This window comes from Zeus faber, assembly GCF_960531495.2.
Source record: "Zeus faber genome assembly, chromosome: 19".
Classification (NCBI taxonomy): domain Eukaryota; kingdom Metazoa; phylum Chordata; class Actinopteri; order Zeiformes; family Zeidae; genus Zeus; species Zeus faber.
The window spans coordinates 2,205,932-2,229,226 of record NC_137206.1 but is presented as its reverse complement, the minus strand read 5'-3'; the positions used below and the strand labels follow the sequence as shown (position 1 = coordinate 2,229,226).

Here is a 23,295-nt window from a genome sequence, read left to right as displayed (position 1 = left end):
CATGCTCGAGGAGGAAACAGAACCCTGAGTCGGCAGGCGACTGTTATCAGTCTCTGCCTGTTGGTCAGGCTGCTGAGCTCTGAACACACTGCTCTGTCCTGACTGTTTTCCTCCATTTGTCTCTCTACCCCCCCCTCTCTCTTTCTTTCTGTTTGCTTTTCTCCCGTACTCTGACCAGCCGCCGGGTCTCTCCTAGCGCCAGAGTTCAGACTTCTCCACGATGTCAGCGGTGGCTCCCCGGCAGTAATCACACCAAGGTAAAGAAACCACCACACATCACTCTGCTCTCACTCCTTCACCAGCCACCCCACTTTTAACTCCTTTAGTTTAATTCACTTCTTCCAATTTGAATTCTAGTTACTTCTTTTTTTTTTTTTTGTTTTGTTTTTTAATAACTTTTGGAATGTAAAGAAAAGTCAAGATCAGGAGAGATTAGGCTTGACCCCGGCGGGAAACAGGACCCAAAAAAGCATCTACCGTTACACTGGCACTTGGTAAAAAAAACTGGAACGGCGGTAAAACAACAACTGTTGAGCCTCGCTCCAGCGTTGCGTGACTTTCAATTTGGCGGATTCATTGGCCTGTTTGGGTCGCTTCGGTTGGGTTCAATCGAAACCCATCCAATTTACTAGAAAACCAGTCAGCTCCGTCAAAGGACAGACTTGGTTTTCTCTGTTTTTCTATTATATCATTCTTATACTTCCCTTGAAGATCACTTTTTTGGTCAAATGAAACCCTGTTATTTTATTACGCTGATGGACACACTGTCTCTGGTATGATTCTTTTTTATTTATTTTTTTGTGTGTGTGTGTTTGTTTTTTGCTAGCTCACAGAAGATTGTGTCATGTTGTTTTGGGATTAGATGAGCCAATAAGGCGACAAATTGTCTTAGCGGCCATGCGGGATCTTGAGATGGCACGCCGTTATATCACTGATTTGATGGCGTCCTATCTCAAAACCCTGCATCGCCGCAGAAACAATTTCTAGGAATGTGAGTTGTTTGACTAGACGCACGCAATCTGCATAGAGAGGATGATTCACTCTGTGTTTCATGATGGGGCCATCACATTTCCTCTTTTATTCTTCTGGTTTTATGAGCCTGTGTGCAGGCTGAGGCTTTCTAATTAAAAATGTCAAAGGCAAATGATGCTATTTTTGCACAGGCATTTTCGTGGGTAGTCTTGGACCTTTTCAACCCTTCTTTTATTTTAATTATACCTTTTTGTCAAACGTCACCAGCACGCAAGTCTGTGGTCTTGATGTTGCCGGACAGATGATTGAAACGGGACCTTGTGGGTTCTGTCCCGTTTCCACAGCCAGTGGGCCAGAGCACACTTATTATGGATCGGTGTCGTGAATTTAAACCCAACTCTTCAGCTTTGGACTCTGTCACTCTTTCTCATTAATTTATTAATTCATTCAAAGTCATAGATTTTTACTTTCGCACTCTTTCAATCCGTGGCACCGCCCCCTTACTCGGTCGCTCTCTCTCTGTATCTATCTCTTCTCTCTCTCTTTCCATCTCATAGAAATGCCACACATTGTTAAAAAAAAAAAAATCATTGAAAATAATTTTCCCCACTTTAATGAACCATAATATCACTAATAGTAATAACCGTCACTTAAGTATTTTTTTTTACATTATTGACATAGTTGGTGTCAGTTTCATGCTGACTGTTCTAACGGCCACTTGTGTTTCTGCCTGAAACACTTCCCCCCCCCCCCCGGAAAATCTTTGTCATTAAAGTGAAGTAGTGAGTCATATCACTTCATCCGAATTTACATTTTTTTTTAATAACTGGTTTGTTTTGTTTTACCACAGAGGTGAGCAAATCCGCAGAAGGCCTGTTTGTCCTTCTTTCGAGGTGTGAAAGATCTCATTTCAAGACACAATAAAATGTTATTGTAGTGAGTCTGCATAAACTGGCAACCCAACACCACAGTAAAAGGATATTTCTCACCATATTTTACTTTACAAAATACAAACATTCAGGCTACTTTAACTTGATAAACTAATGCCAGGATTATAACTAATAAATAAAGGGAGCAGATGCTCAATAGGATTATCTGAGGAATAATTCAATTTGACCCTGTGTGGTAAGGTTAATGTATGATCAATGTTTTTGACCTCTTTTATGTTCAATTTCCAATATGGGGGAGCTTTAACAATCTCGGAGCTGTTGTTATTTGCAGATCGTCGAGTTGAATTAACTTTTGATTTACTACAATGTATTTTTTTAAACAGCATTTTAACGCCAGATAACAATCTTTCAGATGGAGCCTGATTCTGTTTACAGATTTTTTTATTTTTTTATTTTTCTTTATTTTCTTTCATTACTTTCTTTACAATACCTCTACCAATTATATTACCTTGACTTTGATACCTGTTCAACAATGTATAGATGTCTTTACTCCAATGTTTTTATTCCATCCATCTATGCTGGAACTGCTGGAGCTAAAGGAGAATTACTGAGTCAAATTAACATCTCAAAGAAATCCTCTTGAACTAGGAAAACTACATGACAATTTACTATTCCTGTGGAAATCTTTGGCTCACTGATGCTGAATTGAAAATTTGGCATCAAATACCACTGAATATTTTGACGCTCAATAGCATGGACACAATTGGGTCAGTGCCTTTTTAAAAATACCCAACTTTGATGGACGTGTACTGTGAACAGTGGGGTCCAGGGATCCCCAGCGGTCCTTCCAGAGGTTCTGGGGGTCCTGGGCCAGATGAGTTAGTTAAACTGTGAGTTAAACTTCGCAATTATTTCATTTGGAAGATGTTGGGGAATGCACAATCATTTCCCTTTTGATTATGGTTTCACTGTTTGACTAGAGTATAGATTGGAACCTTGGACTAAATCATAACTAAGAACATAAATCTTCTCAGTCTGGGATCCCAGAGACAAAATCGTGTCAAATTGAGGGTGCTTGACATGATAAAGGTTGAGAATCACTGCTCTAGAAGTGTTCAAATTAAAATCTTGGTAGAAGGCCTCTTTGGCTCATCTTCATAAGGTTGAAGCAGCTGGATGTGTCCAGTAAGCCTATAGCTTCAGAGTGTATGGACATTCTGCAGCTGATCCACGTAACAATGGAATGCCGGCTCAGTCGAATGCCTGCACATGGTACATGAGTCACTCCGAGTATAGCATGGCTTTATGAGCACGAGGAAAATTCGGACTGTTCCTGGTTTTTGATTTTATTTTAAGGGTCTGTAGTTCCCGACTGGCTCCAGGCTAGGGGCCTGGAGCAGTCATAGTCTGTCACCAACTTCCCTGTTTTCAGACCAACTTCCCATCCCTGGTATAGTTTTCCTGAACAAATTTGAATTTGCGATCGAGAAGGTGAAGTCCGGCCTGACCTCGGCTTCAAGCACGAGATTAAAGGGCGCTGCATCTTTAAATAGGATTGCCAGGGGATCACCCAGGGGAAAAGGAGAGCATATTGTCCCCGCCTCTCCTTGCCTTTTAGAGTGTCCACCCTCCCTTTTTTTTGGCATCTGATATCCCATAAGGAAGAAATAGTTCCTTCATTGTTATATGAAATAGACCTAGTATTTCTACCTAAACATGGGGATCCAATGGACTGATGGTATGGATAAAATCTTTATCCTGGTGTACACAAGCTGTATCCCATGATACTGTGCATCTGTAACTTCACCTTTCTGCCTTCCTCCTCCGTATATCAGGGATCTTGATTAACCGAGAAAGTTATCTTTAAAGACAGCCAAAACTAGTCAACAAGATCTTTATTTTTTTAATTTGTGGTTACATTTATGTTGGGCATTTATCTGCATGCTGACTCTTTGTAGGTCTGTGCTTGAACTATTTTACATGTGTACACAAATTAAAGGAGATTTCAGGTAATTTAACAATGAAGGACTGTAATGAAGGACTCAGGACTGTAATCCAAATTGGTTTTTTTTCTTCTTCTTTCTTAATTCACCTTGTACATTTGGAGATTCAGTAATTCAAATATGAGAGTGCAGTCTGGCTGGTTGGTGACCTTTTTAATCTCCACAGTAGTTTACTGAGCTTCCACTTCAGGAAACCTAAGGCCACCTCTTGGAAATCGCTCCTTGTAAACAAGGTCACTGATATGATTCTGCATATCAGAATATGCAGAATCATATCAGTGGCTTCATATGGGTGGCTTGTCGTGACTTTGATAGCGACTGCCGCAGTGTCTTTGACGGAACATGATCTCTTGTGTTGACCCTGAAAAGCAGGGATGGAACTGTCGATGAACAGAGTGTTGGCTCAGATTTTTAAAGGTCACATATTTTACTCCTTTTCAACAAGTTAATATACATCTAAGGTCCCCAAAACATGTCTTTTAGAAGTTTTTGTGTGGAAAATACCACTCGGTTTATGCATTCTAGCAATTCTAACATGCCTCTATGCCCCTCTTGTTCTCGACGGGCTGTTTCTGTGTGTGTTGCTTTAAATGTAAATGAGCTGCTCCCTACACTGACTCTGGAACTGTGTGTGGCTGGGGGGGCTCTCTATATCACCCCGTTAGGCACGGGCCTTTTTTGTTTCATTCAATTAGGAAAAAGAGGAAAATAACTACATCTACAATAAAAACACTGTTTTTATTGGTTTTGTTTGGAGCAGAGCGGAGATCGTTCTGATTGCGCAGCCTACCCTCAACGTTACTGCCAACTCTTTTTTTTTTTTTTTTCTTTCTCATTTTTTGAAAGGTTGAAAATTCGGGAGATTTATAGGAAAATATTTAAACGGAGGACACTGGGAGCGAGAGGTAAAATACGGAAGAATCCATAACTGCACAATTATTTTTTTGAATACTTACATTTCCATCATCTACAGCTTTGTCACAGTTGGTATTTATTCCTCTTTCTTTTGAAAGATTTGTGCTGGTCTGTGCAGCCAAAGTTCCCATGCTTAGCTCTTAGCTTCGACATAATGCTAGCAGGTCCGGTGCAGTGCATGCTGTCTAGTAGGTTATATTACAGTTTTATAATACAGTCATATTGTTGGATTGTACCTCGCTGTATAGTGATCGTGTTTTGAAAACCGTGATATATTTAATCAAGTTCCCTGTATTGTGATACATATTTTATTACCATATTCTTCAGAGCACACAGCCCTACTGCAGGGCTACACGCTCCACTTCTCTGCCACACTTTGTGTCCCTGCATGAGACTTTTGCCTTCTTTTCTTAAATAAGAAAATGTAAGAATTTCTCTTTTCTTATCTGCATTTCTTTCCGGCAGCTATCTTGCCCTGTGTCATCGAGTCCCCACTGGTGTTTATGGGCCAGTTTTCTGTTGGCTGTCAGACGTCCGATCACCTGTAGAATTCTGGCTTTTATGCCCCCCAGTAACAGGGGTGAGTGGTTACAGAGGTGAGGTCCCGTGCCGGCACTTATCAATGTGTCCACAGTAGCGCTGTGTTATCCGGACTCTTATCTGTCTGCGGTTGTTAATGACCTTGGATGGCGTTGGAAGTGCTTCAGGGCCCGCGACTTGGTGGGCTGGAGAGTGAGACTGCTTGCCGTTCTATTAAAAGAGGCCTGGTGGAGTGTCAATCAATTCACTGCTCTTGTTTCAGACGTTCGCCTGTTAATCTAGGGCTGGGCGGTATGGTCCAAACTTTAGAGCGCAATATAATTGATGACACCCCATTACTGATAAACACACCTTTCTCCAGAGTGAATTTAATCATTACGTTGTCAATTATAATTCTGGTATTGTATTCTAATCAGTGAAGTCATATAGAGTAGTGTGTAGTTAAAACACTGCTGGCTGAAAGAAATTACTTGCCTTTAATAAAATACCATCAAACTATGGCCCAATTTATCTTGATTGCTTTGACATTACATAATGGCGGTGAACCCAGGACTGCTCTAGGCGTAACCGGACTCAACGGCCCTCATCTGTCTTGCTGCATCGTTAATCTCGTGCGTCTTAAAAGCTGTAATTGAACCTCCTGATCTATGCTTGTTTTGTTTTGTTTTTTTCAGGTTATGCTGCACAAAAGCTGTCTGAGTCCCAGTGAGAAAGAGAAGGGCTAAAGTCGCACCGTTCAAAACCTCCCAGAGCTCCCACAGCTTCCCTGCGGTGCCCCCACAGCAGAGACATGAGCAGCCCCAGCGTTCCCAACCAGATCACTGACGCCGTGGCATCGGTTATCCACAGCGTAAGTCCAACCGTGCACACACTAGGAAGAGACTCTTTCCGCTAGGTCAAGCCTAATGTCGACCACATGATTAAAAACGCAACCACCTCCTATCGATTAGATCCGATTTGTACTTCATTCTCCTCAGGACGGGAGATGGGTGGTCAAAGATACAAAGCAAAACTACCGGAGCGCAAACGTAAAAGCATATTGAGGTTTTTTACATCCAGTGATGGAAGCGGAGGGAAGTATGGAAAGGAAAATATGTACAATAAACATGTGCGTGATGTTGTGGACTAAATTGATGATTTGAGATGAGCTTTACTGTAAATCCTCTCGAAGTTTCCAGCCTTTCTTATGACGGCAGCTGTTTTGCACCAAACTGTGTTTAACTTCAGCTTTTCTTTACTTCCATACATTCCCTCCACGCTGCATTTATGCCTAGTCAGTGCTCTCGCTCCTGACTGGTGTTGTAGTGTATATTTTGGATTGTGCTGTTCTCCTTCAAAGCTGTGCATGTTTGTATCTGGGCTCCAAACACCAAGTCCCCTGACCACGCATTTTGGTTTAACTTGAATAAAATGTGACAGATATGGCTACCGTGCCATGGTGCTCTTTAAGTTACAGAACAGAGCAGCGCACTACTCCTTTTATAATGTCAATTTTCAAAAAAAGAAAAAGTGGGGAATGTCAAAGGAATGGAAACTGTTTCCTCCTCCTCCTTTTTTGAGACAATAACTCTTGTGCACTCTGTGACATGGTGCTTTCAGTTACATAAGACAGTGCTGTATTGATCCCATCAAGGAGGAAATATTCTTCTGTAGTGCTTAGTGGAACCTGTGTGATAAATGTTGCAGAGGACAGTTAAATTACAGCTACCATTTGCCATAAAATGTGGCAATACGATCAGTTTTTCTTTCTTTCTTTTCGATGATGAAGTCTCTTTAGCCTATGGACTCTATTAAACTCTTTATCATTAACTTCAGCCCCTTTCCTTCTTGCACTGAAAGCCATAAATCCACTAACAATGTTCCACATTGGCGTTATGTGGGAGCAAGAGCCGGTGTTGATGTTACGTAAAAGTTTTTCCATAAATTTCCCCACTCTCGACCCAGTATAATTTACGGGAAAATACCGGTGAATGTGAATGGAAGCAGTAACTTTTCCTTGACAAGCACGTAAAGGGTTACGTCTGTCTGACAAAAGACGCTCTCACCTGGAGCGAGGGAACCAATCACAAGACTCCGCTGATGACATATTTGAAACTGCCACTTGTTTACGGTCTTTTAATGTTCCTTTTAATGTATCGAATGTGTGTTTCTGCAAGTTGATCACGGAAAAAACATTACTTGTCTCGCGGACTTGTTGTCTATTAAATGCATTACAAGAACATTGGGCTAGGGTTATGGCATCTGGGAACGGGGCTCTGTATCTGCTCTGTCAGCGGAGGGAACAGAGTCCGTCCGGGAGAGACAGGGAGGTGGGAATTGAAGTGCTGGTCTCTGAGAGCCAGGAAAAAAATGAATCAGATTCAGATTCTACGTCCGTTGTCGACACAGATTGTCCAAATGAAAGCATCTACACTGGAAGGGGCTGTCCCTTGCCCCATCTAATCCGGCATAGTCATGGCGTGGGTGAAAAAGCGCAAGACAAAATGTAGCTCTATGTGTGAATTGTGAAAATCACTAGCGGTGCCGGAAAGGTTATCCCAGTAATTTACCGGGAACTGCCTGAGAAAGGGGGTTCATGGTACAAAACATATATTTTCCCACACCAAGATTACATTTTGATTTGAGTCTATATTTGAACCACATCACAGCTCATCAGTTGAAAACTGTTCCAGAAACAAAACTTAAGAGACACTGTTGTTATTCGGTGTGTCTAGGAAGCGGCACTGTACTCAATTCAGGCCTCTGCCCCTCGAAATCCAGGAAATGCTTGCTTTCACTGAGCTTGGAATTTTTGTCAGTGTTCAGCCAGTTGTTTCCTCTCCAGAGCTGTCACAAGACTGTCAGAACTGATTCAAAAATACTAGGGGGTGAACGGTCACTGAGCTAAAAAAAAAAAAAACAACAGCTACTCAATGTCTCAACCACTGCTCCATGGCATGTAGGCTATCCAGGAGTCACAGCTTTATAAAATGTAGGGTATCCAGGAGTCACAGCTCCATAACGAGTCAAATCATTAGTTGGAAACCAGTCAGTCGACAGAGGTTCTTCAGGTCCAGCAGTTTAATTTTATTTTTGTAGGTCAGTTCGCATTACAATAACAGGATTAAACAGATAGAAGCTTGCAAAATGAACATAGATAACATTTAAATAAGGAATTATAAATAAGGGGAATCATAAATATATTTTAATGTGTGTTATCCGTGCGTCCCGATCGCTATGCCCCGTACCTCCAAATAAAACAACTAAAAACAGCGTGGGGGCGGGGCACGGCGGAATGGGAGGGTAGACTCTTTAAATTATTTTCTGCGCATAACGCATGGAGAAAGCGCGGTTTCCTTCCATACCGTTCCATACACACTTGTTTGGTTCCCTAGGGAGATGTAAAATAAAATAACCTACATCTAAAATATAAACACACTATTTTGGCGCACCGAACACGGGCACCCCATCAGTGACGCACGCATGGCTGTACCGTCTGAGGGGAGGACAGGTGTGCAAAATGCATCCAGATTGCTCCCTCTCCGTGCCCCCCTCAGGATGGCGCCCTAGGCCGGTGCCTATCTCGCCTTAAGGAAGAGGCTTTCGTCTGACAAAATTCTAAGTCGGGTACTGCCCTATTATCCAGCAGTCTTGGCTCCGTAACATGTCGGGTATCCAGGAGTCACGGCTCCATGACATGTAGGGCATCCAGTAGCCTTGGGCAATTGTGCAAAATTCCAATCTCAGATTGCTGGGGGGGGGGGGTGGGCACGTTCGCCAGTTGACTATTTTTATCAGGAAGGGGGGGGTGAGGGGGTGGGTGCGCGGACGCATAGAACGTTAGGTAATGTGGCAAATGCCGTCTCCCCGTTACAGAAGTGCAGGATTTACTTATACTTGTTTTTGTGTAAATACTTTTTATAAATAAATCATCCCGTTTTTACTAAATTGCGTCCCATAGCAACGGAAAGCAGACGTGCGTGAGGTAACACGGGACAGTGGGGACACAGGTCAAACAAACAAAAATAAATAGATCTAAAATAAAAACACAGGCACAGGAGTGGGGAACCGGCGCGCATGGTGCACCACTGTCTGGAGGAGAAATAAAAGTTAGGTTTACGACTTTCATTTTCCATATAAGTAAGAAACTGAGGAAATAGAATAAATCTGAATCTTTCTCCATGAGACTATATTATTTATTGCTATATTATCATCACAAGATTTGCATATAGAGCGGAGAAGTGACATCCAAAATGGTTACCCAACAGCTCTGAGCGGAGCTTCTACCTCCAGTTTCAGAACACGGTAAACTGCATTAACACCCTTTCAGTGCTCTGAGTTTTCCTGGTGGATAAAAAGTGTGTGTGTGTGTGTGTGTGTGTGTGTGTGTGTGTGTGTGTGTGTGTGTGTGTGTGTGTGTGTGTGTGTGTGTGTGTGTGTGTGTGTGTGTGTGTGTGTGTGTGTGTGTGTGTGTGTGTGTGTGTGTGTGTGTGCTACACTGGTGAGGTGCCTCTACACAATGCTGACTGCTGGGTGCAAAATGTGGTTTAGCTTAAACCCAAGTTGAACCAAACATTGATGACTACAGCAACAAAATCTTCTTCTGGCTTGTGACCTGTCCCTGTACAGTATATGATGTGCTCAGTTTTGCAGTGATACTTTAATGACACTCAAATTATTTTTGCTATTTATACACATTTTGCCTGTAATTAGTATAAAGTATATGAACTATTTAATGTCATTTATTGCCACTATTGAGACTCTTTACACGAATCCCGACGTTTTGGTGCGATCAGTTATAGTTGTTGCCGTTATCAAATTCATTTAAAATTGTTTTAACAGTTGAACCGTACACATAGCTCAGAAGGAGAAACCTGCAGTCGTCTACAAAACCTCTTCGGTGCACCGTCAGTGGCTGCTCGCTCAGCTTTCTCTTCCCCATGTTAATTATTATCTTCTTAACAATGTGTATATGTTGGCTACATATATATCTCATTAAACAGAGTCCAGATAGCGCTTGTTTGGATTTTGAACATCCAACATAGCAAAATTGGGTGATGTCCACTTCCTGATGCAAGGAGCTTCCCTGGTCATGTGACAGGGGAGAGAGGTGGAGACCTGTAACTCTGGTCGGCGAAACTGGCTCTCATATTTTTAACCTTTTGACATAGGAAGTAACAGCCATAACTTCAGCATATATCTATCTTAGGTACAACTGTGTGAAGTTTGATGGATATTCATTATGCGTGGAAGGTAAGTTTGCACAGTTAGATCACAAAGGACTCAACAAATTGACGACATTCCAAGCACTAGTTTGAGCATACAGAGGAGTGAATGGGATTTTTAGATCGAATCTTTGTTGTGAGTTTTAAGTACTCTCAAATTGCTCAGAAGAACCAATGTGAGAATAAGGGTTGCCTCTCAATCTATTATATTCTTTCAAAACTTTCCCTAAATATATCTTTTGGGGGCAAGTCAAAAATTGAATATTAACTGTATTTGTATTTTACTAATCTGATTACTGCACATTTAGTTATCTCAGGTATTTGCAGTCAAGGTTATACTAATGTACTAATAAATCACTGATTACTGATGGTCTCCCCGTATGAAGCCAGCAGTACCTCTGCGACATTTGCGGCAACTCAGTGGAGAAATATAAAAACATTTTGGTTCAATCTTTGAATTTCATATGAAGAACACAACACTCATTCAAATATAGAACAGTGACCTATTGAAAAGGATAGGGTTGCGTATTTCACAACCTAGACCTTATTTAAATATTGATCCCCATAATTGATAATTCTTCATGGCACAACATTCCCAATGCTTTACTAGTGAGAGACTTACCACTCTGCTTGTGCTTGAATGCAATCCAATGGGGCAAATGTTAAAATCTATAATTAAAAATATTAAATATCCTTTTTGAAAAGTGAGAATTCTGCTTTACGGTCACACATCTCAATAATTGTCACATTACTTCAAGGGGAGGGAGGAAGTGGTATAACTTCCTGTTTATACTCTCTTACGATAACATGGATTTCGCCAAAAGATCCGACTTGCAGAAGTGCAAAACAGTCAATAAAACCCTGGAAAAAAAACAAAACCCTGATAAAATGCACAGTTTTAAAAATATTTATCCGGTACAACATATAAAAACTATGCCAATATTGTGTCCTTCCTATTTAAGCACAGTGGGAAGCGGCAGCAGTGATAAGTTTCTCAATACTTAAGCTTTCAGCAAGGTTGTGCTATGAACAGTTAGAAACAATGCAAAGTAATATTTTAATAAGGCTTGAAAAATGGTGAACCTAACCTATCCTTTAAAGGATGATAATCGCCTGTAAGGCATACATCTAATTCAATATCTCTTCACAGTGGGCTGAAGATCTCAGGTTGTCAGGACTCTCTAACCTACATTTTGATTAAATGACACATGTAGACACTGCATAAAAACACATCCCTAAATCACCGAGAGCATGTCGTTTCCAAATATGTTGCGCTCATTCAGCAGTGCTACACGTCTGTGGATTACGGATACCGTGATAATGACACCAGTATCTAGTATCTGCTCAGATACTGTGCTCATGTACTTGTGCTCATAAGAATGTTCCGATATCTAATTCAGATACCAAGGTAACGTTGCATCAAGTTCCAGTTACATCTCCTATTTTTGGAACACAATGTGAGTTCAAAGTCATATTGGAATTTGTTCATACAAGCGGTGAACAAATCCATCACTAAAAATAGCAAACACACAGTGGTCTCACTATGATTGTAACTGGAAAAGACTTTACATATTAGAACTCTGTGTTGGCAAGTGCTCAAGAAGGATTTCTCTGTCCTCTAACTCAGTCAGACAAAAATGGTACCTGTGCCTCCCTGATATAGATTAGATAATTCCTGCGTTGTAAAAGTTTTGTTGCACGCTTTTGTTTACATTACGGTACACTGACTGGGTTTAATAAGTATTTCGAGCTACACATTGAAGAGCAATGTCTCGTTTGAAATACTTAGTAACATAGTAGGGGCTGAAACCCAGGTCTCCATAGTCACCGCAACACTTTAGCACCCAAAATATAGATGTCACAAGTGGGATCCATCATCCAACACATGATAGCCGGGCAAACAGCAACCTCAACTCGATAGCAACTAGACTACTCCCTCACATTGCATTAGTGAGGTGTGTTGGGGATGGTAGCTCAGGAGGTAGAGCTGGTGGTCTAGTCATCTAAAGGTTGCTGGTTAGATCCCAGGCTCTTCCTGCTAGCATGCTGTAGTGTCCTTGAGCAAGACACTTAACCCCTTATTGCTCCTGATGGCTGCGTCCGTTGGTGTTTGAATAATTGTAAGTCACTTTGGATAAAAGCGTCTGATAAATGTAATGTAATGTTGGCATCACTCCAGTTCAAAAGTTATAACTCTCTGGGAACTAGTGTAGGTATTGGTTTGAAGCCAGTTAAGGATCAGTATCTTGGTTATCACAGCTGTCCGCCTCCTTCATTCCCTTTAGAACGGTTAACCGCATCCTTCCCCCGAATTCAGAATGTGTCTTTAGGAAAAATGTGTAGGCGCCACTGTAGGAGTTTTAACACCATCTCAGGAGCGCTTATCACATCCTTGTTCACTGGTGAAGATGTTGTGCTTATGTAGTCAAAAATAAAGTGTTAAATGTTAACATGTGACGCATAAAGATTCAGAATTTGAACTTTTTAGACATATTTTCCTAGTCTGAAGTGTTTGAAAACATTTATTGACACCATTTGTCTTCGGGTTAACCTAAACTTTTTTTCATCAATTATTTAAGTTTGAGTGTTAACTTTTGAAATAGACATAGTAAGTAAGTAGTATATAAAGAAAGGAAGTAAATAAGCACATTTTTGTTTGACTCTTAGGAGTCTATGCTTGCATAATAAATACTACAATCTGATCAAGAACAGGATGGGCAAAACGAATGTTCTGCAGAGATGGAACGTCTGCTTAGTTCTTTTTATTTTTCATTTTTTCCCCAATTGATGCCCAAGTCCTGCTACCTCGAAACTCTGTGAGCTGTGCACTAAGTGAGCCTTGGTTAAACGTAGTGGCAGCTGCTTCCTATGTGTACTGGTAGTGCACACATCTACATGTGTGCCCAAAACCAAACAACACAACCCCCCCCCCCCCCCCCCGTAGTGGATAGGGTTTTATCACCAGAAAACACTGAGCACATTGATGGAGGTGCACAGGGATATCTGGAAATGCGGTGACTCGGCAGCCAAAGTGTTGCGTAATCAGGACGACATCAACTGCCCACTGCTTACTCTGCAGGATTGGAGCTGACCTCTCAGCACAGATAATCTCCCCTCCAGCCACAGCAGACCTTCAAGTGTGTTGCCGAGGTTGTTGGCCCAGCCCGGCACGGTACAAACACGCTTCAAAATCCATGCAGCAATGACTCAGTTTTTCTCAACTTTGGCTTGTGAAGAGTGAGGATTTTTGCCAATGTAGGGGAGGTATTTTGTCCCATTTCCAAGCTAACATTTAGATAGGCCTACAGTAACATTGTGCTGTTCTGGCCAATATATATTCAAGTGCTGTGTGGGTGACGGAGGGGTGAGCAACATCACAAGTACGAGTCACAAGACTTGCCTGTCACGCTCATTTGTCAGTAGCGTATCTGACAGTGCAATTTTGTGGTCGTTCCACATTTGCATTGTCACAGTAATAAAGAGAGGTTGGTGAGAAACTATTTGTACCAATATGTCCACACGGTCTACACTTTAAACGCTTTGGGGCATAGAGGGTTTCAATTGTGCAGATCTGCTCGTGTCACTTGTGTGCAATTTTCCTGCCGCTGTCCAAATGGTTTTTCTGACATCAATCTTCACTAATGTCATCTCATCAGATTGTGGTTTTGTTCATATAGTGTTTCCGTTAACCATTAAACCACAAGCTTGTTGTCTGGATATTTACTCATTGAGCAATTTCCTTTAAAAAGAGCGGCTTTACTTTAAAATCTTTAAACGACACTCACACCTCTTCAACAGCTCTGTAAACCAGTGTTCTTTTTTTTTTTTTTTTTCTTTTTTTTTTTAAAACACTCTCAGGTGTTTAATGCTTATCCTTAAGCACAGCATTGTCCTTCAAGGTTGATTAACCTAAAGCACCTCAGTCAATATTTAGGCTTCATGTAGCAAAGTCAAAATGCGGAGCATAGCGTCAACGTTAGGTATTGTTCCCTGTTGTTTAAACACTTCTTGTCCTTTCAGGCAACGTTTGTCCTCAGAGGGAAAAGGAGAGAGCTGTTTATTCTGTCCCGCCGCAACGGGGCAGATTGGTAAAGGTGGCAGGCTGCTAGATAGTGCCGTGATTAGACCGTCACGAGGTTTTGATAAGCGCAGGGAAAAGGGTTTCCCTCGCCCGCAGTTCTTTAGAGAGACTGGAGTCTGTGCTCCAGTGTTGCCATGGTTGTGGGCACTAAAACTTGTCGCCACCCAAAACGCTGTTTGTGATTCCATTAAAGCTGACTTAAACATGAGCGAGGTAAGTCTCACACCACTTAACGGAGCTTACCGCCTCGGACAATGTGTATCCTTTGGATATGTTAGTTGACAGAGGTTGAAGTGTTGTTTGTTTTTTAATTACTCGTATTTTTCAAATCAATCTTTCCAATGCAAGCGTATGTCGGACCATTCTGCCCACAGCTTGTTTTTGCACATGCTTTTATTGTGGGAAATGTTTTCACCTCTTTGCGGATCCCTCACATGTATTTCCCATCTCTAGAGATTTACTGTGAAACGGTGATATGAATGAGGGCTCTGTGAAAATAAACTTCCAGACAGTACAGCTGAGCACCGAGGGCGCGGTTAGGTTGGAGAAGAGACGTGGTTCCTGGGTTTTTTGACAAGCAAACATCTAATTTGATATTAAAAGTTTTGAGGAAGATTTGGCCACTTTTAGGATGCATAGTTTCAGCATTGTCTCCTGGGAAGCCCATTTTAAAACCTTATTTCCACTTTGGTGACTTTATGTTACCTGAATTTATTGCGGTAACACAAAGTGGTTACCCTTTACCCATACATTGAACAGTTGGTTCAATGCATTGGCTCTAATTGGATCAGTCTTCAAACTTCAATGTAATCATCATTGTCAATCTTCTATTTCCACTGACAGCTGAGATGTTGCTGTAATGCTCTCTTTAGTGGCCCAGTGAGTTCTTAAGGCGTCTCTGACCCACTTGCCGGTCTGTACGTCACAAAGATAAACCTACCTCTCCTTAAAGTCTGTTGTTGAGTTGCCAGAAAATGTGAATGGCTAAAGTTAAAGAGGAATTGAACCTTGGGTCAATATTTAAAGTGTGCTCGTCAGCCGAGCCAGTGTCGGGCCTTAGAAGCTCTGACACAGTGGTCTTCTGCAAAGCCCTGTCAGTCCCCGGGTCAGTGCAAGGCTCTCCGTTCACAACTGTGTGTGGAACGTACATGAGAGTCAAAGCTTAACTGCAACATTCTCACATGGGTCATGGGAACCACAGCTTCATGTAAAGATGGTTGAAATCTGGATTTGAAATGTCATTTATATCGGATTTTGGGGATTTTTTGGCTCTAAGAAATTATTTACATACATTTTTGACATTACGTTTGTTCTAATGACCCACAATTAACTATGTTGTCGAGTGGGTCGTCTGGTAATCGGAGGATTGCTGGTTCGAGCCCTGGCTCTTCATGGTAGCTTTTGGGAAGTGTCCTTGAGCAAAGACAATTAACTTCTAAATGCTCCCAGTGATCAGGCCTCTCCTTCAGTGCCTGAATCTATGCGTGAGTGGATGAATGTGAGGAAGAACTGTAAAGTGCCTTTGTGTCTCCTGAACAGAACAGGTGCTATAACAAATACAGTCCATTTAAATTAAAAAAAAAAAAAAAATATCTGTGTTTTTAGAAAGAATTCTTCAGGCTGGGTTCACACTCAACCTCAGGACCAAACATACTGCACCTACATCTGAGTGGAAAGTTTGACGCTGGTAAACCATGTAAGGTTGTTTTTCGATCATAGCACTGTATAGGATATCATAATTCATCTTCATCCTCTGTGACAGAAGGGTGAACTGAGAGCTGGAAGCACACATGTTATAATTTCCTCATCTTGTGTTCAGTGGAGCTCCCTCAGTCTCTGGGGAGAATTGAATGTAAGGACAAGGTGTTAGATTTCTGAGAACGGCTCATGGGTGGTTGTGGGAGGGATGGCGTTAGATGACCTGTGACCCTCCCGCCTCCTTCCCTCCCCAAGTTCCCAGTCCACAGCCCCAGGGATCTGTGCGTTTGCCGGGGCAACATCTGCTTGGCCTGGCGGTGGACGTGTTGGTCAGGATGAACGTACCTGCCTTCCTCCCCTATCACAACACCCCACCTGCAGGGCCCATAGCCGGGCCCAGCAGGGGCCCAACGCCACGCTGGAGCAAAACAGATCTCTGATCCGTCACATGATCGCTGTGATACAAACGCTACAAACAAAAAGGAGTAATCGATCAAAGCGCGTTGACCTCCTTGCCAATTAAAGGCTAATTTCTCAGTCACGCAATGTGGAGGATCCGTCATCTGATCCCTCTTCCCCTAACAGGAGGTTCCTGGAAGCAGAACTCCCTCTAGTGTTGGACTACGAGAGAGGCAGGGATTTTGCCTCCCCCCTGCCCATCCTCGTTACTTGTTGTTATCTGACTGTGATTTACAGTCTAAACTGTGGATGACACATCCACATTGAAATTAGCTTTGGACAAAAGCATCTGCGGAATGAGGTCATGTGATGCTCTCTGTTCACACACTGACCGAGTCACCATCAGTCATTTGTTACGCGGCTGCCAAGTTTAGTGCATCGATGCCAGGACGTTTCTATTCATCTCTCTCTACCAGTTCAGTAAACTCCTCACTCTCTCTTCACTTCTTTGCAGCAGGAGGCGCCTTCCTCCTCGTCGCTACGGGCAACCCCCAAGGCGGAGGAAGAGGAAGATGACCGGGACCTGAACAAGGCCCTTGGGGTCCAGCGGTTCCAGCAGATCCTTAGCCCGGCCGCCACGGTCCCTGAAGACCAGCACCGCAACTACCATGAAGAGGACATTGAGTGTGAGCCAGGAGACTGTGACTATATATTCAAAATGCTGAGACGCCTGCTTTCACCCGTGTTTCCTCAAGTGATTCATTCTCAGTGGCCCTGCACTTTTTGTTATTTCTCAGCCACTGTAGGTAGAGTTGTGAAATAAAAGAAATAAAAAAGTGTCTTGGTTTCAAATTGGCACAATGCAGTTAAAAGTATTATCTCTATATCCTGTTTTCTAAACTATTATCCCTCCCGCTTCCCAGACCATCGTCACTCCTCGCATCACATCCACCGGCCGCTGTCCAAACTTCCCTCCGAGGGCCGCAGGAAGAGGAGCGGCAAGAGGCGCAAGAAGGACCGGGATCACAAGACGGGTGCCGCCCCCATTGAGGAGGGGGAGGACGAGGAAGAGGAGGAGGATGAAGGGGTGGAGTCACACGCCTCCCCCACGGATTCTGACGGGGTACAGGATGTGCAGGTAAACTGTTGGGCCACAAAACAGGCTTTCAGAGTTTTCAGAACCTTCTTGGATCTGGTTAGAGTCAAAATGCATCAGCTGTGCAGTGCGATGCGCATTTCTTATCATGTTTTTATTCATTGAAATAAGTCGGCCTGATTGAACAAGGGTTTTTTGTTTTTTTTACGTGAGATATACCTTACCAAGCCCCAAGGGAGACCAATTAAGTGATGCTTTAATCCAATGAGGAACTCATTATTACTTTGCTCTGGACTGCTCCTTTAAGCCCACCAGCTTCTCAGCCAGACGTCTGTCCTCTCTCTGCAAGTGGTCAGAACAAAGAGGTAGAAAATGTATTTTGCTCTTGTCGTTTTTCTCTTGCCTTTCTCACCATCCTGGTTATGAAACAAAGTCAGCTTTTGAACTCTTGAAATGTATCTGTTGCACCAATGAAGAAATGCATTAAGAAGGTCTGATGTAACCGCTGATCCCATATATCCAGCGTCATGCGACCTCAGGCGGAGGCTGGCAGGTGTGACGTCCTCCACACGCCGTTATCTTACCATCACCTACTGTCAGACTATTAAAGGGGACCTATTATGAAAAACTCACTTTTGTGGTGCTTGTGCACATACATGTGGGTCTCTGATGGGCCTACACACAAACTATGAATTAAGACAACCCAGTCAGTTTTTTCTTCTAAATCTTTTAAAAGAAAGCGGAAATAAAAACTGAAGATGAGGGAAATGTAAGTATTTGCTATGTTTCTTTCTTTGTGTGTGTGCATGTCTACAGTAGCTTGACTGTACTGTAGGCTGCGGGGAGCACGATTCACTCAGTGTTTCCTCAAACAAAACCGTAGATGTATTTATTAAAATTATTTTACTTTATTTTCCTGACCCTTCCATTATTGAATAAAAAAAAATAAAAAATAAAAAGCCCCTAGCCCCACCTTATCCCCCAGTGCTCCAAGCTCCGCGTTGCCCCAGACACTGACGCGAAAGTCAGAACAGACTTTTAAATGAGGCCTTGTAGATCTAATGAGTGAAGATCCCGCTCCTGGATTGCTTATTTCTTGCCTCAAATTACTTCAGAAACAGATTTTAGTACTGATGAGGTAAAATCAGTATAAGCTTACTAACTACATACAACTGGGTAAAGCTCAAACCATGTTGGCTCACACAGGCCTGGCTACTCATTTACATTTAAAGCAGCACAGACTGAAACAGCCGTTCTGGAACAGGATGGGACAGAGACATTCAGAAGGGCTCAAATGCAATCTCACAGGGATTAAAAAAAACAAAACAAAAAACCTCTAAAACATGTTGTAACGGACGTCAGAGACCTATATTCACTTGTTGAAAAGGGAGCATAATATGTCTTCTTTAACATATTTTCCTCTATGAATATTTCAACATGGCCTCAATCATTCATCAGCAGGTTTCATGTTACTTTGACAATACGATCCACCCGAAAACACGCTTAGTTTGGACCCGACAAAATGTTCACGGTGTTTAAATGACATAAGCTGAATTTTCTGATCATAATCTGGTCGTAATTATTTTTCTAACAGTTCCCTTATCATTGATTGTGGTTCACTCACAGTGCTGCCATGTTGCGTGTTCCTCCATAGTTCTTTGTCTCTGAGGAAGACCCTCACATGTCTGGAGCAGACCTGGAGAGCTCCCAGCCAGGGCGAGAGCTGGACATCGTTCCACAGTCCGCTCCGTGTGCAGACACTGACGATGCTACCGCCACAGAGTGAGTAGAAGGAATTTTCGGCATACAAACCAATTAGAATGCCCCAAGGTTCGAGAGATAATGGAAAATCATGGGGAAAGTAGTTTTTTTCGGGAAAATCTTCAAAATAAGCTCTTTGTTGGGGTTAAGCTAAGAGTGTGGATGTAAAGTTTCGACTCAATCCAACATGTATTTCAGCTCCTCCCAAGTCCTAGGCCTCCATTCCTGATTGGTCTCCTTTGAGAAACATGTCATTGAGAACTGCAAGTCATGCAACCTGTTTAGTTGGATTGGTTTGGTTTGGTTGGGTTCTTATTTTGTATTTGGTATTTGTATTTGTTATTTGTCATGTTCTAGAAGTGTCTTCTCTTTGCCCGAGGAGACTCTGTGTAGGTTACCATGAGCCAGGCATCTAGTGGGCCTGCTGTGTCTGAGCCGACCAGCCTGAATAACCCTCAGATGGTAGAGCCGTAAATCACCATCTCCATAGAAAACCCTGGAACCCCACCACCACCCACCTGTGACATTTTATTCTCCTGCTGCATTAGAACTGGATCGTGTCAGGTGCAGACCCATATGGGCTCTTCGACTTCAGTGGATTTCTTTAAATCGATAGAAAGACGAAAACAGTTTGGTCAAAAACTTCATATTCTGTTGGGATTGTTTTTTTTTTTTTTGTTTTGTTTTTTCAGTCTGCTGGTTGTCTTTCAAATACGACTGACATTTTTGAGTTTTGAGGTATTTTGGGAAACTTCACATTTGAAGGACGGTGAGTTTGGTTGTAGCCAAAGGAGCCCAGAGGGTTTGGCCTTCCTCCCATTATGATTTTAGCCCAGTAATTATTTAATGTAATGTTTAATAAGCTTTTTAAAGATATATGGCAGTATTTGGTAATATATATAACCTAGTTGCCACCTTTTAGTTTCCCTATGTAGGAGAAGGAAGTGAGTAGTAGTAGTATTTAATCTATGCCACAAACTGACATAAGATAAATGTATTGGACAAAGTTTTACGGATCATTTTTTGTACTACATCTTTATATCGACAACTTAAACCGTCAAATCAGGTAATATTTTTGTCAGCACATTGAGTTAGTTGGTGGATTCCCTCATCGGTTCCGTAAAGAGTAGGAAGGGAGGAAGGTTATTTCCCAGGACAGGAATTTGATGTTCGTCTGTTCGTCCTTCCCTAGTTGTCCTGATTTGAACTTAAAGATCATCAATTTTCTCAAATGTTGACTTAGAATGTTTTGTGCATCATTTTTGCATTTTAATGGCTATGTCATGAGACTGGACTGTTTTTATTTTTTATTAGTATTATTTTTGTCTGCATAAAAAAAACAAAAACCGCATTGATCCTGTGTTTTATCCAACAGAAAACAGGCTTCACCGGGCACCGCCAGTCCAGTTCTGTCCAAAGCAGCGTCGGACCACGCGCCACTGCGACGCGTCTCCTCATCTGGACGCAGCTACGACCTCCAGGAGCGCCGCCGCACCGGCAACATGACGGGAGCCGAGCAGGCCAAGTACCAGCGCATCCCCACGGACGAGAGCGAGGCTCAAACTCTGGCCTCCGCCGACCTGGACGGCATCAAGAGTGAGTTCAGGACCTGAGTTAAAATGAGACATTTTAAGTGATTAACTGCACTGGAATCTGAACGCTTTTGTTATTAGTTCTGCTGGACAAAATGGGACATGAAGGAGGCAGGGGGGAAAAAAAACAAAAAAAACATTGGATCAACTTAGAAAATGCAAACTAAATAATAATAACTAAAAAATAATGCTTTAATTTATGAAGCCTATATAGTTTTTAGGCTTCCTCATCACTTAATGTAAACCTTTCATTTCTCAATTTTAAGCTGCAAAGTTAAAACATTACTCATTTGTCAGTGTTTTTGCAAATATCAATTATTGATCATACAAGCAGGTAATCTCTGAATGGAAGGCTCTTGAATGTATAATGAATAATCATCCCAGATAATTTGTAGGGTTGCAGATTGTTCTGAGATTTTCGTGTTTTGATTATATATAGTATAGTTGGTTGTATAGTTGGTTGCGTAATTAAGTTCTGCTATGTCTACAAAGTATGGCAGAACGATGACACTATTCATCCAAACTCCACCCACCCACAGGGCGATATAAACAAACTCTCACTTTGAGGATTCTGACCGATCGGAAGCGCTTCTGTGTACTGTTCTGTGGAGGTACAACAGGACTGTGTTTTTAGAAACATTGTTGTTTGCAGAGGTGGAATATCCCGTTCAGAAAGTAAAATTCCACTTCAGGATTTTGAGTCACTCATGTGGAATTGCTAATCATCATCAACTCAGAGGAACTGATAGGTGAAATTAGCTGATTAGTGCACGGCTGGATTTGGCTGCTTTTATTTCCAAAACAATTTGCCAATATCTAATGATTACTTACACCGATCAGCCACAACATTAAAACCACCACTAATAACCCCTTATATTGCGTGCATCAATGACATGCGCGCCCATGACCCTGTGGCCAGTTCACGGTCGTCCTTCCTTGGACACTTTTGGTAGCTAGTAACCACTGCACAGCGGGAACAGCCACAAGACCTGTGCTTGTGGAGATGCTCTGACCCAGTCGTCCAGCATCACAATGTGCTCCTTGTCAAAGTGGCTCACTGGTTTTAATGTTGTAGCTATATGCTGTTGCTAGCTGTATCTTATAGTGTATTATTCATAATGATGATAAATATCTTTGATTTTAAAGTTCACAAAATGCACGCACTGTAAAATGCATCAGTGTGCCTTTAAAAGACACACGGTGCTAAGTGAATAGGGCAAATCACATCTAGTATTGGTTAAGAAAGGTTTTTTGTTTGTTTTGGGTTTTTTTTGACAAATTAAATTCCCCAATTCAATCTGTAAGTGTTCTTCAGCCCCCTTTGATACCTTAACATTATTACCACACCAGCTGAGCGCTGTGATTACACACACACACACACACACACACACACACACACACACACACACACACACTTTTTTTGGATTTTGGGTCATCTGAAAGCCCGCTGAGTAAGGTAAAGCCGACAGAGGAGCGTTAATGAGAGGCACCGCGAGTCCCCTCTGCGCCGCCATCCGACCTCCCACCCACCCCAATGCCCCGTGACGTTCAAGCCCCCTGCCCCCCCCCACCCCCCCGGCCCAGCGGGGGCACTGTGGTCCAGGGTCCAGAGCTGATTTACGTCAGGTAGTCGCTGCTAATCACAGAGTGGCAGACAGGCCCCAGTAATTAAATTAGCCGTTCCCTCTGTCAGCTGAGGCCCCTGGAACTAGCACAGCGCGCCCTCCACCTCCGCCCCAGCTCCTACCCAGAGCCATTAGTGAGTAGCTACAGGTATCAGCGAGTGTTTGGAAAGAGGAAAGGGACTATGCAACGATTTTTATTTTGACCACAGAGGATCCAGTGTCCCCCGATGTCCATCAGTTGGACATTCCTGCTTCTCATCTCCTTCCCGCCATTGTTAATTAGCCTGGGAAACGGGCCCCATGGCTGGCCACCACTCAACAATAGGAATTACTAGATCGCCGTCCCTCCCCTTTTGTCTGACCCCTCACTGGTTTACACCTGTGCTGCTAATCCGTCCTGATGGATTCCTCCCGCTCAGGGTTCGGGGGCCGGTCAAGAAGTGGCTGCTTTTTCCGCGTCGTCAAGGATCGCCACGTGTTCTGGAACCCGGGGGAGGGTGTTGTCGGAGGGTTTGACCA

At 42.6% G+C, this 23,295-nt stretch overlaps 1 protein-coding gene across 1 annotated transcript in view; it reads left to right on the top strand.

The window, feature by feature from the left end:
* The first annotated feature begins 210 nt into the window (after positions 1–210).
* The window catches only part of slc4a2b (solute carrier family 4 member 2b), a 43,032-nt gene continuing 19,947 nt past the window's right edge, over positions 211–23,295 (top strand). The window contains exons 1-6 of the mRNA XM_080020330.1: positions 211–257; positions 5,995–6,170; positions 17,217–17,388; positions 17,626–17,840; positions 19,453–19,580; positions 20,935–21,155. Of these exons, the coding sequence (XP_079876456.1) occupies positions 6,111–6,170; positions 17,217–17,388; positions 17,626–17,840; positions 19,453–19,580; positions 20,935–21,155 (796 nt within the window). The 5' untranslated portion in view covers positions 211–257; positions 5,995–6,110. The remainder of the gene's footprint in view (positions 258–5,994; positions 6,171–17,216; positions 17,389–17,625; positions 17,841–19,452; positions 19,581–20,934; positions 21,156–23,295) is intronic.